Raw genomic sequence first — 16,476 nt, 5'->3', positions numbered from 1 at the left:
CTCCCCTCGAGTGAGTGCGTGGTCCGTTACTGATTCCGGTAATCGAGCTTGGTGTGTGGCACACCAAACTTCACGACTGAAGTTGAGTCAAGCGTTTTTCGGAGGTGATTCCTTTGCTGCATGGCGTTGGGCCTTGCCGGCTATGTAGCCACGGTCTTATTCAACGCTCCACTGGGCGCCTTCCAAAAACCTACATAAAACGGGTTAATCACGGTCGGTTTGATGCCCCCTTTAATAACAGTTTTATAAGTTTTATCCGCATTAAATTTTCGGTCAAAATTCCGACGTCCAAAACCTGCAGTAAACGGTTAGTCTGGTCGTCTCAATGTGTCCCATTCATTAAAACTATATGGGAGATTGTATGACACAGAAATGAGGCACATTAGATCTGGACAAATATCACAAAATAATCTCGATATCTTTCGATACGAAAAGCCGCGAACTCTCGTTGAGCAACACGTCAATCACTTCCAGGATTCCCCCCCCCCTTCCGCACACCCGGCAGAACGTCGACGCCTCCCTGTGCGCCGACACCGCGTCCACATGACTGACCCCAGGCAGCTGGTGTTGTTATGCATGATGTCTGAGACCCGTCAGCGAATGCTGGATGCTGTCAAAGATCTCTTGGTGAGGAGAGGAAACGCGCCGAACACGCTCGCATGGTCCGTATCCGACACTACGTGACCACTTCCTGTCTACCAGCTCCGCGGCTAGCCCCCTGGATGTATATCTGGTGGTTCGGCAGCGATAAGAATTTCATAACGATCACCAGCCTCTGCCGGTACGCTATCTTGTGATCGTATTTAGCGCTCTAGGCCTAACCTTTTGTATTGGTTGCTATGTGTCGTAGGCGTTCGTTCATGCGCCTGCTAGAGCGATTCAGCATGTTCTACGATATCCCGGGATACAGCCCCAAAGGAGGGAGGTAAGAAAGCTTCAGAACCACCACCAGGTGCTGGGTGTCTTAATGGCCTTCTACGTGGACTCGATGGCGTACAAAACGCTGTGCGGGTACTTCGGAGTCCCTCATGCTACTCTCAGTCGTGTTCTGAATGCCGCTGAGGATGCTATGGGGCGGGCTCTAGCAGGGTTTTCCCCAGCAAGAATTGTGTGGCCTACTTTGGCCCGCCAGAAGGCATTAGCTCGACTTACTGCAGCTCGGGAACCCCTGATGCCGTTTACGTGGGGCTTTCTCGATGGGAAGAATTATCGCGTACGTATTTGGTTTTGCTTGTTTGAGAGCGAGTATGAATCGGCCAGTAACTAACGCGAGATAGGATGCTCTGTATTGTGGTTATGGTGCTAGGTTCTTGAGCCCCCCCCCCCACACACACACACCCAGACTTTCAAAATGCGCATTACAACGGTTGGCTGCATGCGGTTTTCGTGACGGGCACGCTGTGCTTCGGGGCGGACGGTTTGATCGTGTGGTGCAAACATAACTGCCCAGGGAGTTGGAACGACTCTGACACCAGCCTCCAGTTTCGCCAGAAACTCCTGGATGCCGAGTTGAATCCCGACCCTCGTTATGGTGTCGTCTCGGACAGCGCTTTCCCGTGTGGCGACGACATGATCGGGAGAATCTTAACGCCGCTGAAAGAGGGAGATTTGGGGAGGCTTGTTCCGTCCGTGCGTCCCGCAGCACAACGCATGTCTGCTGCTATCACCTCAGTGCGCCAAGATGCTGAGTGGGGCATGGGATCTATCGAGAAAGTATACCATCGCTTGTTGCACCCGCTACCTTACGATGTAGGCAAGCGTAAGCAGAGGCTCGACAATTTGTTTCGCCTGTTGAACTACAGGGTGCGAACTCTTGAGATAAGCCAGATTCGAACTACGTTTGTGCACTGGAGAGAAGATAATGCATAAATGTATTGTTTGCTACGCTTCAATCGATCTGCTACAAGTAATGCACCCCAAGCCGCTCTTACTCCCCCCCCCCCATCTTCGCCAGGAACAGCATCATTTGGTCGTGGCGCTGTCGAGCTTCCTCACGATCGTGAGCTAGACGTTCTTCGTAGCGACGTCTGTTCTCCTCCCGTTCTTGCTCGAACCTGGCATCTCGAACTGCTTCGATGCGTCGTAGCTCCTCTCGGGCCTCTCGAGCTTCTCGCAGTTCCTCCTGGCGTCGAGCTTCGAGTACAGCAGCATCAGCACGCCGAACACGTTCATGCTCTTCGCGCTCGATTCGGCGTTTCTTCTCGGCTGCTTCAGCATCCGCTCGACGCACTTGTTCGCGTTCATCTCGCTCGGCCTTTTCAGCTGTCAAACGCTCCTCGCGCTCTGCGCGCCTGCGAGTCTCTGCAGCTTCAGCCTTTCGCTCGCTGTCTTGTTGGAAAAAGACAAGCATCTGCGTCATCTCCGCTCCTGACGCCGACCGCTTCTTCTCCAGGTAGTCAATTTCCTGCTGCATTTGGTCGCGCCGCTTTTTGGAACTGATTCGCTTGTTCCCAGCGTAGGAAGCGTTGCTGGTGGACCCGTCGGTTCTGTTGCTCTCCGAAGGAGAGGGTGTCCCGTCTGAAGTCATGAGGCCCTGAGTCATGGTGTTGAAGTAGTCACGCAGCACACGCATGTCGCGTCCGCCGAGGCGATTACTGGTGATACTAAGGTTTGGGTTTTCTGCCACCTCATGCGTATCATCTTGGGCACGTCCAGGATCTCGAAGTAGAACGGGGCCGTCTGGGGAAGCGACGGTGTCCAGCGGTTGGCGTCGACTACCTCGTGGGCGACCTCGGGATGAAGCTGGTGTTGCTGGTGTATTACTGGCAGAGACCGCCGATGTACTTGTGTCGCCAGTTCCCGCCCTGGTTGACGGGCGTCTCGAGGCACCTGGACTGACGCGGGCGCTAGCACGTCGTTGTGCGACTTGGGGGGTACGTTGGGTGTCGGGGGTGGCTTCTTCCTCAGCAACCAACGCCACATCGCCACTAGCTCCCGCAGCCTCGCGAGATGATCGGGTTCGGTTGTCTTGCGGGTCGATATTGGCGCTAACGGCTGGGGTATCTGCATTAGCGTCCTCACCAGACGAAAGAGGGGGGAAGTCGAGATCCGCTCCAAAAGCCGCGTCGATAGGGCCATTGCTGGCCATAATCGTGCCTTGTGCAACAACAGGAGGCGATGGGGGCGGAGTTCGCTGGGCGTATTGGCTGATTTCATCGTCTCCGTTGCGATTCGTCCACACTTGACTCTCCCCAGATGGAGCACGCCCGTCACCGCTCTCCCTGCGGAATGCTTGATCTACCGCTGCGTCATTTTGGTCGGCCTCCTCACGGTCGTCGTCCTCAGCAACTTCTCCGTTCGTCTCAGCATCAGCGACTTGCCCACCTGCAGCAGCATTAGCAGTTAGCAAAGCACAACGAGGAGATGTAGCGCTTCATGCTAAGACAGACTCACCGGTAACCTGGTCTACCAGTTGGAGCAGGTGATCATCATCTTCCCCTTCATCCAGACCGTCGTGTGAGGTGTGAACGCCCCCCCCCCCCCCCCCCCCCCCCCCCCCCCGAAGATTCGATCCGATATTGGATTTCTTGAGCATACGCGATAGGCCTGAGGCGAGCGAGTATCTCGCCATTTCGCCCCGTCGGCTTGGGCTTGGCGTACATTTTTCTGAACTTGCGGCGCAGGGATTCGAAGTCGCGCTCTGGCGCGTTTCGGTTTCGGCTCGCGTTGTATTGAACAGCGACTCGTTCCCACATGTTGCGCCCGAGAGGCAGGACTCTGTCCACAATGGTGCACAAGAGCATCTGCTCGTCGATAGAGTAGTTGATGTACCCAGCTCGACGTCCACGCTGCACGGCAAAGTCAACAATGAATAAAGTCGTAAGGCGTTCGTCAGCTTCAAAATGTGCAACCGTCGAACTGTACCGCTGCCATGGCGACCACAGCTCCGTCGTCCGAGTAGCGCGATTCCGGAAGATTGAAAAATGAAGCTTCAGTAACGATGCTCTTGGAGCAAGATCAATTTGGAGATGCAAACAACTTGACCCCACTATGAAAGCAAACGACTCGACTTCATTATGCCCCATATATATGGAATGAATCAGCTCTTCGGTTTGCACATCAACTTGAACATCACGTTGCCCATCCGAGGCGTAACGCGTCACGCCTCAACACTTTGACGTCGGGCAGGCCCTGGTCGGACTTTCACGTCAGGAAGATGCTGGATGTCACGGTGTTGGCAACCCTCCCAACCGCAGCGGCATACAAACCACAGTTTGTTCCCGTATGAAACGGTCACCTGCTCACCTGCCTTCACGTCCCGAATCGTGACGGCGACAACACTTAGCTTCGAGCCAGTCTGCACTTCGTGGAAGCGTGCACTGGGATCACAAGCATGATTCATCAGCCGCAACTTGCCACCGCATTCCAAGGCGTCAATACCCACATGCTTGTTTCCGGTAGTGCGCGTCTTCAGATGCATGCGAAAGCCTTCATTCACAGGTCCATTCTTGCACGGTGGGCCAAACAACTGGATGTGGCCGAGGTAGTCGCCAATAACCTCGCCCGCAGGGATGGCCTCCTTCGCCACCAACCCCCGCATTCCCGATCGCGAGCTACGCGCAATGACCAAAGCAGAACTCTCCCGAAGCGCGTTGCCACAAACGCCGCCAAATGAGCAGTTGTTCCCGGTGCAGAAGCGGCTCTCCTTTGCGTTCAAGCATTTTATGGCGTTGCAACGAGCTTCGCACCCGCATCCAGCTCCGCCACGAACTCCGATAGTGACGAAGGGGAACCTCCAGCGTCTTGGATTGAACTGGTCTGTCAGGAATTCCACGTCTGCAGGCCACGCCTCTGGAGTCCATTCCTCGCTTGTCGTCGTAGAGGAGATTTGAGCCCTCTCTCCAGAACCCTTCTGCATAGCTTCCGCTGATTGCCTTGGTATTTTAGGCAGCGATGCGATTATCGCAAGCGCCTCGGAATCGTAGCCATCAGATTCAAAGGCTTCAGAGAACCAAGCCGGAATATCCACCTCTGACGTGAAATGGTCTGCGTTACTCGGACGAGACGTGTTACTTGATGACGCCGAAGGCTTCTCCACGTGCTGCGACCGAGACATCATCGAAGCCTCCGTTGTTGGGCACGACCGAGGCATCTTCGGTGAACCAGCCGCCGACTGCGAGCGATGCGTCGTAGGCGTTGACTGGAAGCGAGGAGTCCTTGGGGTCGACTGGGAACTTGGAGCCGGCGACCAAATTGCAATGATTGAAGCGTCCGAAGAGTCCTCTTGTGAGCACAACTACCCAGAAGCGATGGCAGATGGGCGGCGGCTAGCACTTTGCCCTGGCGACAGCTCGAAGTGGCCCTAAAGACTCAACTTGCATCGTCGCCGCTTCGACAATCAGAGGGTGCTTCACAAGTAGTCCACTCCGGAGACTTGTTAGCGACGTCGTCGAAGTCGGAGATGCTCTCAAGTCTTTCGAACGCTTCGTTCTGCTGCCCAGAATTACACCGCCCTCGTCGGACCCGAAGACCCGCTTCTTCATCGCCCACATCTCTACAAAAAACCATTATGTAGAAGTAAGACACCCGCCGATAACATCAAACACAGATAAGGGTTTTGAACAAACGTACGATGTTGCTGGCGATCGATTCGAGCTTGCACAAAGTTGCGATATGCTTCTCGCGAAGCTGCTAGGCGTTTTCGGGCAGATTCCGGCCAAAGATATTCCTACAGATCGCACAGCTCAGCAATGACAAAGCAACTTATGATACGCCAGCCACGAACTTACAGGGATTGGCCGCCACTGCGTGGGCGTGATATCGCTGTCGGAGCCTCGCAACGCTCCTGGAGCTGTCATAACGAAGCAAAAATCAGTCCAGCAGCACCTCATCATTATATCTATATTAGAGGCGTACCAACATGCGCGGACTGGGTGGCCTCAGCTTGATCGGCTTGAGCACGACCAGGTAAATCTTCAAATGAAAACTGGAGGCGCGAAACACACAGCGTCTGCGCGCGAAAGTGGGCAGCTTCCCTTGAAGATCCAATTTTTAAAAATCTTTGCTACATGGGGGTTTGCTTTGATCATATAGTGAACACAAGTGTCTTTTTGATGCGGTTGCAAGTTGAGGGGCTCATAAACCCCGATAAACGATGATTAAACGAATAGTTTGATGAAACCACTTTTTGGTCTCATCAAACAATTCAAGTTTAATCACAAGGTTTAGCAACAGTTTAATCTGCCCTACCCCTAGGAATAAAAGTTTCTTATGTAGGTTTTGGAAGGCGCCCACTGCAGAGATCAAGGGCGGAATGGATTTATTTGGCGCCATTGCATGGACATCGTACGAGTTGTCGCAAGTACACCAACTCCGCGGCGGAACTGCATGTACTAGTACACAAGATTACTATGGATCAATCGCCAGAGCCAGCAGCATTTGGCGGGTTGAACCTACATGTTGGGGCGATTGCGCTCTCTCCGAAAGCCAAAAGCGTTGAGCTGCACGGAAGTCAACGTGGCATGCACCGCTGTATGAATGTATGAATGTATGAATGTACACTGGTGGGAAAGGCCAGCGTAGCGTTTGAACATCGTCGATGTTGCGTCGAGAGTGCCCACGCAGACGACGACAAGGGCAAGTAAGCCGGCATTACAGCCGCGACCTTGACACTGTATTCTTGTCGGGGGCAGACCGTCTCGCGCGGTTGAATTGACCTGCCACTCAGGTGAGCGGCAACCAGACATGGTGCAGGGATTGCCATCTTCCGCTAAGGTTTTGAGCCCGCCACCCGAAGGGCTCCACGCTAAAAATGCCCCTGTCAGCAGCCCACGCAGTACTCGCTCGACGCTCTCACCTGCTGTCTGCGCTTCCGGCTGGGAGCCCGCCACCGACGTCTTTCCTGACTGCGCAGTGCGCCAATATCGCTCGAAAGAAATCGGGCCTCTCGCTGTCCGCGCCTTCAACCAAAGTGTCAAGGCATCTGCGGGCTCTGGGCTTGGTAACCTTACAATGTCTGCAGCTGGCGCAGCACGCATGTGTTCGAACGCATTGCGTTTGAAAACACTGAGGGCATTTCCTGGACGCCACTGCAGCCAGCACCAACGGCATCAAGTCATGGTTGTCACCTTCACGATCGGCGCTGGCAGGCACATCGAGATCGGGCGCCGATAAAGTTGACGTCAAGTGTCCGGCTAGCGTGTCGAAGCCCGGTCACGCCGCGATGCGTCCACAGGGCATCGCGGACAAGCACGTTACACCCCGAGGTGACTGCAGTCCGGCTTGCCGCCAGCCGCTGGTGACTTACTCAGTACAACTCCCGCTTTGGCCGGGGTCTTACCGGCATAAGCGCGGGGAGGCCCGAACAGCGTCCGGACTTATCTTCCGTGGACTTGCAAAGTTATGGTCTCGACATGGATAATCGAAAACAGCGGGTTGGTGCAGCTGGTTCTGCGGCGCCGCCGCGCGTGCGCGAGAAACTAAGGTCCATGGCGGCAACGGCAGAGAGACATTGCTCGCCCTTCCCGCATTCGTGTGCTCGCATTGGGGTCGGGGCGTCGGCTGTCGAAGCGGCGCTCATTTTCCTACTTGGGTCAGACGAGTACAGGACGGCGGTACAGCTCCACCAGTAACGCCGACCCGGTTGCCTTCCAGCCTAGGAGGACAGGAACATTAGGAGCATGGGCTCCGCTCGCGAGGTGCTGCTGGCCGCGGCCGTGGCGGTCGCCATCGCTGCAGGTACGAGCAACCCGTCGCCACCATGGCGCTGTATTGGCGACGACACTCGAGGCTAATGTGTGAATTGTTATTCTGTTTAGATGCACGCGCGGACTTGGCGCTGTCGAGCTTGACGCTGTCCCCGGACGCCGACTCGCTGATCACCACGCGCGGTGACTCCACCACGGCCGGCACGTCCCCCAGTGCCGTCATTGGTAGCGCGGCGTCGAACACGCAGACCCAGGCGACGGATGCTCCGGTCACCGAAGCTCCGTTCACGTGGGCCCCTGCCACGACGGCTCCGTCCACGACGGCACCGCCGACCACATACTGGTATTCGACGTCGGACAGCCGCGAGCAGGACACGATCGACTCCCCTTCCACCGCGACGGTCGCGCCGTCGAACAAGGCGTCGCAGACGGAAACTCAAACCGCGGCGTCCTCTGCGTCCAAGTCCACCACCGCTACCGTGGACCAGCTCAATGACAAGAACGGAGGTTTCAGCTCTGGTAACTCGTCGAGTGGCATGTTGGGCACGGCCGTTCCGGCGGTGCTTGGAGCTCTCGCGTGTGTCGGTGCGATCGTCATGGCTGTGACCTACAAGAGGAAGTCGAACACCAGCGATGAGGACGGCGCTCGCCCCAATTCGGACTGCGAGTACACCGGCGACATCGACTTTACCCCGGAGAACCGGAAGCTGACTTCAGTACCGGAAAACTCGCCGACTGCAGGAGTCAAGGCGGCCATCAAAAGCTCCCAGACTCAAAGCGTCGACTTCAGCGCCAGCAACTCGTCGGTCCGGTCCCCTTTCGCCAGCTCGGGCTGCAAGGCTCGAGTGAGCTCTCCGATCCACAACTTTTATTCCAATAGCGAAGCCAACATGGAGTTCCAGGACCCATGTGTGCGCCACGAAGGCGGTAGCCACGTGGTGCTCACGTTCAACGAGCAGTCAGACTCGCATGGGGCCCCGCAAGTTCAGCTGTAAATACCTAACGCGCTTTGCAAGTCCATTCAGTCGCCTCTGTCTGCTTGCGCGACCGCGTCGAGGGGAGCGCCACAACAATTTTGTCGTAAGCTTAACAGGTCGCTCGTTGCCACCGCTCAATACACCACGTCTTGAGCTCTCGGTCACCAACACACGCCAACCAAGTTCCACACACAACCCAACAAACAGTCCTCAGCACAAATAAAGTTGGTTTCTGCTTGTATTCACGAAAATGGATGTTGATTGAGTTCACAACAATGAAAATCGAGAAAAGCACACCATGCTGATTCCTAGTAGGAATTTCCTACCTATCGGCTCGGTTCTCTCCGGTTCTGCTCTCTTCTTGCCTAACCATCTCCCCTGCTTCCCGTTTCCTTCTACTTGCTATTACGTGTTTAGTGGCCACCCCACGGGCCACCATTGTGGCCGGCTCGCCCAATGTTGCGGTGCGAGAACCCGTCGAAGAACGGGGTGTTGAGCGCCTCCTTGGCTGTCACTCGGTTCTCGGGGTCCAGCACCAGCATGAGCTGCAGCAGCTCAAGCAAGCCGCTCTGGGCGTCCTCTGGCGAGATCAAGTCAGCCAGCCTGCGCATCTTCCGCACGTGGTCTACACTCTCTTCACTCGACGAACCACCAGGCCAGTTCAATCGCCCGCGATGGAAAAACTTGGAAGTTGACGAGTGCTTGGAGGCCTGGGCCGCCATCTTCACAGGTAGAGGACCGATGCAGCGCTCGATGAGGGCGAGATGTTCCATGTTCTCGTGGGTCGCGAACAACAGCTCGCCTAAGTACAGCTCGGCGATGATACATCCAGCCGACCAAATGTCCGATGGGTAACTCCAGCCGAGCCCAAGAATCACCTCCGGTGAACGGTACTGACGCGTATTGATGATGGAGCTCTTGGACTCGTCTTCGTACGTGGCGCCGCCAAAATCAATCAGCTTCACCGCGTTGTTTGCAGGCGGACGCAGCGCCAGTCGCCCGCTGTCAGCGTCGGACATTCCGCGCTCGCCCTTCTTCCACTGCCGCCCGTTAGACCACTGCTCGCGCCCAGAAGACCCGTAGGAAGACGTTGACGACGGTGAGGAAGAGTCGCACGAAAGCCGCTCCTCTTCGTCATCCACCAGCAGAATGTTTTCGGGCTTGAGGTCTGTGTGGATGAGCCGGATGCTGTGGATGAACTCCAACGACGTCAAAAGCTGCCAGGCGTACGCGCGTATGCAGTGCAGCGGGAACGGCTTGTAGTCGTGGTTCTTCAGATAGTCGTACAGCGAGCAGCCGAGGCGCTCGAAGACCATGCACACGTGGCCCTTATACTCAAACCACTTGTACATACGCACGCAGAGCGACTCGTTGTTCTTGTCCTTGTCGTTCACATCCTGCAGAATCGCCGCCTCGATCTTGGCCGACTCCGTGTACTTGTCCACCTTGCGGACGACCTTGATGGCCACCAGGATGTTGCGCTGCTTGTCCTGACACTCCAGCACGCGGCCGAACGTGCCCAGCCCCGCCTCTCGGAGGATCTTGTAACGGCCTGCGATGTACTCGCCCGTCTTGCCGGTGTAGCTGCCCACAGTGTCGTCGTGCGCCACGCTGTCGTCACTGCCATCCTTCTGGGCAGGGGGCGGGGGCGGCAGCGGCTCCCGGTCGTGGTACGAGTCGCGCCGCCGCGAGTGGCGCTGCTTGTTCGAGCGACGCCGCCCGTTGTAGTCGTTCTCGGGGCTGTTCCGGCGGCCGCGCGTCTGGCTGTCGGTCCTCGAGGACCGCGTCTTCCTCCCGCTGTATCTGCAGGGCAGCAACGACAACAGCAAGTTAGTCAAACAGCAGCCAACGGGGCAGCAGCTTCATAAGTTTTACGCACCGTCGGTGGTGGCGGTGACTGCCGCTGGACCCGGTGCGCGAGCGGGTACCCGAGTGTCTCCTCTTGCGGGACCCGGACCTGGATCTGGACTTGGATCTGGGCGCTCGCGAGTCTGCAGAGGGCAAAAGAGTTAACAGCTAAAAGTTAGCACAAAAGTGCGTCCAAAAACGGCGCAAAAGACCGCGATTTGAGCCCTTACCTGCAGTTCTCCGCCTCGAGCGGCTTCCGGCGTGGTGCGAGCGGCTGCGGCTGCGGCTTCGGCTGCGCTTGCCGTTCTTCTTCTTCTTCTTGTCGTCGAGCTCGGCGTCCTTCGTGGCGCGTCGGCGGCGCCGGTGGGCGGAGCTGGGCGCCGGGGGCGGCCGCGTGGTGCCGCGCCGACGCGGCTGGTAGCGCAGGCGCGAGGACACGGGGCTGAAGCTGCGGCTGCGACTGCGCCGGCGCCGGCCGTCCGCGCGCCGCTCCATCGTCACGCGCTGGTGCTCGGGTCGGTCGGCTTGTCTGGCGGCTCGAAGGAGTCGAGAAGCTCGAAAATAGGGGGAACTGCGGTGCCGATAGGTACAGTGTACCGCTTATTATCTGTGTGCGCCACACCAATTTTAGTGTTCTGCACACCGCCCAACACTACAGCAACAACCGCCGCAGCCTGCTGCAAGATGACGACGCTCGTCGTGGGGAAGAACCTGCCCGGCAGCCGCAACGACGAGTTCTTCGGCTGGGAGGAGGCCGCGGGAGGCCGCGGCGCCGACACCGGCGGCGCCTTCGAGGTGGAGCAGCTGATCCAGCGTCAGATCCGCGCGGACCCGACGGCGCTCTCGCAGATCTACGACGTGCCCGACGACCAGGACACGTACCTGTGGCAGTACGAGCACCTGCGCCAGGTGATGAAGGAGCTGAACGTGCTGGTGGCGCGTCTGGACGGCAGCTGCACGCGCGAGTCGTGCCCCGTGATGAAGGCCACGGACGACTGGGTCTTCCTGTGCGCGGCCCACAAGGCGCCCAAGGAGTGCTGCGCCTTCGAGTACATCGTGCACACGATGGACAACGTCAACACGCTGCTCACGAGCAGCCGCGTGTTCCCGTCGCGCGTGAGCATCAGCTCCAACGCCACGCAGTACTTCCAGTCGGTCTCGCGCCGCCTGTACCGCATCTTCTCGCACACGTACTTCCACCACCCGGAGGTCTTCAAGGAGTTCGAGGACACCTCGTATTTATGCCATCGCTTCGTCTACTTCGCGCTGCACTTCTGCCTCATCCCCAAGACGCTGCTCATCATCCCCGACATTGGCTGAGGAAGCGGGTGAACCTGTGTGCGACGATGGCCATGAGGACGGGACCGCAAGTATCGAAACGATGTGAGATAACGTGGCATGTATTTCCTCCAGTGTGTGAAGACGTTCGGTCTCTTTATGCATACAAGATCGTTTATTACTGAGTGTCGTAGTCTGGAGACGAAGAGGAGAACAGTGAGAACTGTTCTCTATCTTCCGCTACGAACTAACGGCCATTTCCCGCAACCTTGAAGTAAGCAACTCGCTGCCTACTGTTTGTCGTAGATTATAGCACAATCCTCTCCTCCTGCCAAACCGAAGGTCTGTACAGCTACGTCTCTCTTGAGAATAAGCTAAGCCCCGCAGCTCTCACGACCGTCGCAGGTTGTTCAGCCGAGCTTCAAGGTCGCTGATGGCCGAATCCGTCGACTCGCCTCCTCCGGCTGCCACGGGGGCAGCAGGCGGCAGCACCGCCGCGGGTGCTGCCTGTGCTGCTGCTGAGGCCGGCGCTGCGTGGGCCGTAGGGGCCTCGGGCACCGCCCCCGTCATGTCGATGCCGATCTCGTCCAGCACCTGGCCGACGATCTTCTCTTCCTCCTCCTCGTCCTGGTCAGCGTCCATGACGTCGTCGATGGTGTCGCCCAGCATCTCCTGGGTCATCTCCATCTTCTCGCTCTCCTTGGTGTACTCCATCATGATTTGGTTGAGCCGCGGCAAGTTCATGGTCGAGGCCATGGCCTTCATGGCCGTGGTGGTGCCCTGCAGAGCCGACGTCATGGCCTCCGCCGACTTGGCCGTCTCCAGCCGCAGCGAGACGGCCTGCAGCTGCGAGCGCATGGTGTAGAACTTAGTGATGTGCTGGCGCGTGCGCACCAGGTCCTTGGCCATGATCTTGACGCTGGCAATCTGGCCCTGCTTGGCCATCTTCTTGATCTCGATGATGAGCTTCTTCTCCTGCAGCTGCAGGTTGGTGCGCTCGCGGTCCAGCTGCCGCACGGCGCGGTTGATCTCGCGCTTGTTCTCGCGCAGCTGCTCCTTCAGCGTCTTCTTGGTGCCCAGCGCGTTGCCCATGGCGCGTGGATCGGTTGACTAGCGCCTAGCTGCAGGTGCAAGTGGCGTACTCCGCCCGGGTCGATGTTGATTATTGCCTGCACGGTTGCACTGCACTGAAAACGGGAACATCGTACTTAGCCGGGACGTGTTAGATTTGGCCAATCGGGACTGGATTTTCTGGATGTGGTGTACATAAATCCATACACGTAAACCGGATAAATACCTGGCAGGTTCTGTTTTAGAGCGTTACAGATAAAGTTTTTCGACGCAGCAACATTTAATTTTAGTGATAATTTTTCGGACTCGCGCAACTGTGTGGAGCTGCGATAGCTCCACTTTCGCGCTCCCCTCTTTAAACCGATTTCGAGCAGCTACAGACCTGCGAGTGCGCTCATGCGGTTTTAGCTCCTCGTGCTCATTCCCGCGAGCTATGCCCCCGTTCAGCTCGCGGGGTGCTTGGCTAAAAGGTTGGATAATCTGTATTCTAAATCCTCCTTATTTCTAAGTCATTATTATTTCCAAGTAATCCTTATTTCTAAGCCAAAACCTTCTCATTGTGAAGTTTTTTGTTATCCTATTATCCTTATTTCTTAGTCCTAGGCCATCCTTACTATTAGAACCCTTCCTTCTCTTTAAAACCTCACGCATTTCATGATCCTCAGTCATCCTTAGTTGAAGACATCCTTGATTCTAAACCCTTATTCTGAGCCATCCTTTCTAAATCCTACTCATTTCTTAATCGTCCCATTTTCTAGAGTATTAAGTCATCCTTGATTGTAAGTTCTACTTTATTACGAAGGTCTTTGATTAAATAGTTAAAACATGTATTGAAGGAAGATAAGAACACAAACTGGGCGTAAACATGCAATCCTATGCGAACTTGGCTAAACCAGGACCGTTCCACCACAAGGTTCATTTTGAGGAGGCGTCCTGGATCATTTGCAGCGGGGGGCACAGCACGTACCTGTCGTCGCACAATCTCATCACACATTCCAGATGGAATGCTGCGGCCGGTGACGCGCTCGTCGCGGGCGACGGGCAGCTGGCAGCCGTCCCATGCAGGGTCAGGCTGATGTACCCGGCCGCCCGCGGCACGGCCACCAGACATATCGGACACGCCGGGCGTAGCCGCAGGCTGCGGATCCGGTAGTTGTGGCAGATCGCCAGCCCGCACTGGGAGGCCTACGATGTCACGGTCCACCTCCTATGGGAGCCGCGCATGCGCCGACGCAGGCAGTCCTTGCGCTCGGCCAGATGGCTCGGGCATCGGAGGCGCAGGCGCAGGCGGGGCCACAAGCGCATTGGGCGCGGGCACAGCAGGCGCGGACACTGCCGGCGCAGCGCTTACTTGCGGCGGCGCGGGCGCGACACAGCGGGCGGCAACAACACGTTCATGAGCTGGTAGACCCCTATCACCACAAGCAGAGCCCCCACGCCTATCATCTGCATGGCGGCGGCGCTGCTCGCGGTCCTTGTCGTAGCCCTCCTGGGCCCAGCGCGCGCACCCCTGGGTGCGCTGGTGGACCGCGAGCGCCGCTGCTCCAGCTGCTACCACAGGCCCGCCGCACCGAGGGCACACCTGCGCCGGGGTCCCACGACACACGTGGCGCTTGAGGTAAGCGAGTCGTGTGTACCGGTGTAGACACACCGGGCACGGGAACATTTCGCCTGCGTTTGTTTTTTTTGGAATGGAACATGTCAGATCTATCTAGCTAGTGTGCTATCTGCATGTACCTACAGGAGCTGGCCATTAGTGGGACACTCAAGGATGGGGGACAAAACGCCTCTCCGCCGCTATAAAGGTGCGCGCCAGGTAGGACGCGCCTCGCAGTCGATGTCACTATGTGGTTGTGGTGAGGTGCCTCCAGAGATCCAAGAAGCTCAGATCCTTAGATTCCAGGACTAAACCCAGAACCCCGAGATCCAAACTCCCAGATCACTCTACTCTCGGAAAGAGTCGAGTGGGCGTGTCCCCACTTGTGATCCCTGGGGTTGTTTCTTGTTGCGGGGTGAGACTTGAGGCCGAAGACGAAGAAGACTTGAGTAGGAAGATGAAAAAGAAGTTGTGTTGAATTTAAAACAAGTTCGGACACCAGGGGTGGCACCGGAGCCTCGCTCCGGTGCCAACCATTGGTGTCCTCTTAAACATGATCAAACAGAACTTACAGGGTATATGTACCCGTACACAAACTTACAGTGCTAGTACACAGTTTGTGATCTTAGCCATATTGTGCTAGATTGGGTATTCATGCCACTATTTGAGATACTAACTTTGATAGCCTCTGTGTCAAAATTGTGGTATCTTATTATCCCAGCTGGTAAACCAGAATTTGAGGCAACGAGGATGAGGAGAGAAGATTTTGTGGTAAAACTTTTAGCGGTAGGGCATTTTCCAGGCGCTGCCTCCGCTCAGAATTTGAGGTTAGTTCTCTGATAGGTTTAAGCATGTAGTGAGCAGGCCTAATGTATGGCTTTGAGAAATCGAGCACTGAGAGCTCATTTGCAAACTTCCAAGTTCCAGTCAAGTTACACTTTCTGTGTTTTATTCGGCCCTAACAGTTTGTTGGATTTAGGAGAGGCAAATCCAGATTCCGGTCAGAGATTCTGTGGATGCTTGTCTGACGCCGCAGTCGGGCTAGACCTTAAAAGCGAAACGTCTTCACAGTCCTCAAGGACTCGGAGTTTGGAGATGCCGATCTCATGCTCAGCTCACTGTTATGACATTATGTAATGTTTTGGAAGATGCTAACTTTTTGTGATTTGTATTGTTACAGATGCCTCGTAGTCTCCGTACATCTGTGCTTTGTCAGCACCAGGAGATGCTGCCAGACCGCTATTCGATGTGCGGCTTACTGTCGGTGAGCAATGCTCTCCAGGTGAGAGATTTCCTCACTCCTGTGATGATGCGCCCCGTACTGGCCCGGTTTACTGCTGTGAGGCCCGCGGAGGATCACGGACACCCACGTACACAATGGACGCGTTGCAGAAGGGTCTGCAGCGGCTTCGCAAACAGCTGGTGTACCTGAACTCCAAGTCCGGTTTCGCGAGCAGGCCCAAGCGACCTGGTGCTATCGTCCGCAGCCGGAAGCCTGCCTTGCTCATTATTGGGCGGCGCCCAGGTCAGCGTGCAGGCACATGGCACTGCATCGCTCGCGCCTGGGTTGGCAACAAGTTCCTGTTCATTGACTCGGATCGGTATCATTATTTTCCGAACCGGGAGGAGTTGTTAGCTAGTTTCTTTGAGAAGATCGACGGTGTGTACTCCATTGAGAACGTTTAGGAACAGAAAGTTTCATTTTTGTATATATATTTTTTCTTTAGTAACATCTTTAGAATATATTTCAATTCTTTAAAGAAATTTGGTATCTTCTTCTTTAACTATTTGTTTTAGTCAGTCTTTGTAATCTTTTGTTGTGTAGTGTTTTTTAGATTCGCATTTTGTAGTACATATATATATTTCTGTAGTGGAAGTTTTTAAGATGAAAGAAGATTCTTAAAGTTATTTATAATAAGATGTATAACCATTTTGTTTGAAATCGTTGGGTTTTTTTAAGATTATTTAATTGTTCTGCGCTATGTTATATAATATTTTAAGGATTGTGGGATGTGTATACACTACTCTTATGTATTAAAATTGATTATAATTTGGAAGA

General features: G+C 55.6%; 9 protein-coding genes across 9 annotated transcripts; 3 read left to right on the top strand and 6 right to left on the bottom strand.

The window, feature by feature from the left end:
• Positions 1 to 988: 988 nt before the first annotated feature.
• On the top strand, positions 989 to 1,869 carry PHYSODRAFT_470293 (hypothetical protein; the record flags this gene model as incomplete). Its single annotated transcript, XM_009515525.1, has 2 exons — positions 989 to 1,217; positions 1,316 to 1,869. The coding sequence occupies 2 exons, from the start codon at positions 989 to 991 to the stop codon at positions 1,867 to 1,869; spliced, it is 783 nt and encodes a 260-aa protein (XP_009513820.1).
• Positions 1,870 to 2,004: 135 nt separating this feature from the next.
• On the bottom strand, positions 2,005 to 3,571 carry PHYSODRAFT_248268 (hypothetical protein; the record flags this gene model as incomplete). Its single annotated transcript, XM_009515524.1, has 5 exons — positions 2,005 to 2,205; positions 2,231 to 2,594; positions 2,627 to 2,742; positions 2,840 to 3,324; positions 3,538 to 3,571. The coding sequence occupies 5 exons, from the start codon at positions 3,569 to 3,571 to the stop codon at positions 2,005 to 2,007; spliced, it is 1,200 nt and encodes a 399-aa protein (XP_009513819.1).
• A 528-nt stretch (positions 3,572 to 4,099) lies between these two features.
• On the bottom strand, positions 4,100 to 4,540 carry PHYSODRAFT_470699 (hypothetical protein; the record flags this gene model as incomplete). Its single annotated transcript, XM_009515523.1, has 1 exon — positions 4,100 to 4,540. The coding sequence occupies one exon, from the start codon at positions 4,538 to 4,540 to the stop codon at positions 4,100 to 4,102; it is 441 nt and encodes a 146-aa protein (XP_009513818.1).
• Positions 4,541 to 6,392: 1,852 nt separating this feature from the next.
• PHYSODRAFT_358131 (hypothetical protein) lies at positions 6,393 to 7,285 on the bottom strand (the record flags this gene model as incomplete). Its single annotated transcript, XM_009515522.1, has 1 exon — positions 6,393 to 7,285. Exon 1 carries the CDS (start codon positions 6,975 to 6,977, stop codon positions 6,393 to 6,395), a length of 585 nt encoding a protein of 194 aa, XP_009513817.1. The 5' UTR covers positions 6,978 to 7,285.
• Positions 7,286 to 7,549: 264 nt separating this feature from the next.
• On the top strand, positions 7,550 to 8,577 carry PHYSODRAFT_551848 (hypothetical protein; the record flags this gene model as incomplete). Its single annotated transcript, XM_009515521.1, has 3 exons — positions 7,550 to 7,677; positions 7,758 to 8,452; positions 8,527 to 8,577. Exons 1-3 carry the CDS (start codon positions 7,620 to 7,622, stop codon positions 8,575 to 8,577), a joined length of 804 nt encoding a protein of 267 aa, XP_009513816.1. The 5' UTR covers positions 7,550 to 7,619.
• Positions 8,578 to 8,904: 327 nt separating this feature from the next.
• On the bottom strand, positions 8,905 to 10,966 carry PHYSODRAFT_551845 (hypothetical protein; the record flags this gene model as incomplete). Its single annotated transcript, XM_009515520.1, has 3 exons — positions 8,905 to 10,426; positions 10,503 to 10,614; positions 10,702 to 10,966. The coding sequence occupies 3 exons, from the start codon at positions 10,964 to 10,966 to the stop codon at positions 9,037 to 9,039; spliced, it is 1,767 nt and encodes a 588-aa protein (XP_009513815.1). The 3' UTR covers positions 8,905 to 9,036.
• A 189-nt stretch (positions 10,967 to 11,155) lies between these two features.
• PHYSODRAFT_248323 (hypothetical protein) lies at positions 11,156 to 11,791 on the top strand (the record flags this gene model as incomplete). Its single annotated transcript, XM_009515519.1, has 1 exon — positions 11,156 to 11,791. One exon carries the CDS (start codon positions 11,156 to 11,158, stop codon positions 11,789 to 11,791), a length of 636 nt encoding a protein of 211 aa, XP_009513814.1.
• A 348-nt stretch (positions 11,792 to 12,139) lies between these two features.
• Positions 12,140 to 12,895, bottom strand: PHYSODRAFT_551841 (hypothetical protein; the record flags this gene model as incomplete). The annotated part of the gene is made up of 1 exon (XM_009515518.1): positions 12,140 to 12,895. Exon 1 carries the CDS (start codon positions 12,839 to 12,841, stop codon positions 12,140 to 12,142), a length of 702 nt encoding a protein of 233 aa, XP_009513813.1. The 5' UTR covers positions 12,842 to 12,895.
• Positions 12,896 to 13,735: 840 nt separating this feature from the next.
• On the bottom strand, positions 13,736 to 14,486 carry PHYSODRAFT_292862 (hypothetical protein; the record flags this gene model as incomplete). The annotated part of the gene is made up of 3 exons (XM_009515517.1): positions 13,736 to 13,753; positions 13,788 to 13,958; positions 14,172 to 14,486. 3 exons carry the CDS (start codon positions 14,484 to 14,486, stop codon positions 13,736 to 13,738), a joined length of 504 nt encoding a protein of 167 aa, XP_009513812.1.
• Positions 14,487 to 16,476: the final 1,990 nt, after the last annotated feature.

Source organism: Phytophthora sojae (assembly GCF_000149755.1).
Source record: "Phytophthora sojae unplaced genomic scaffold PHYSOscaffold_1, whole genome shotgun sequence".
Lineage (NCBI taxonomy): Eukaryota > Oomycota > Peronosporomycetes > Peronosporales > Peronosporaceae > Phytophthora > Phytophthora sojae.
The sequence above is the reverse complement of the archived record's forward strand: the minus strand, read 5'-3'. Positions and strand labels throughout refer to the sequence as shown.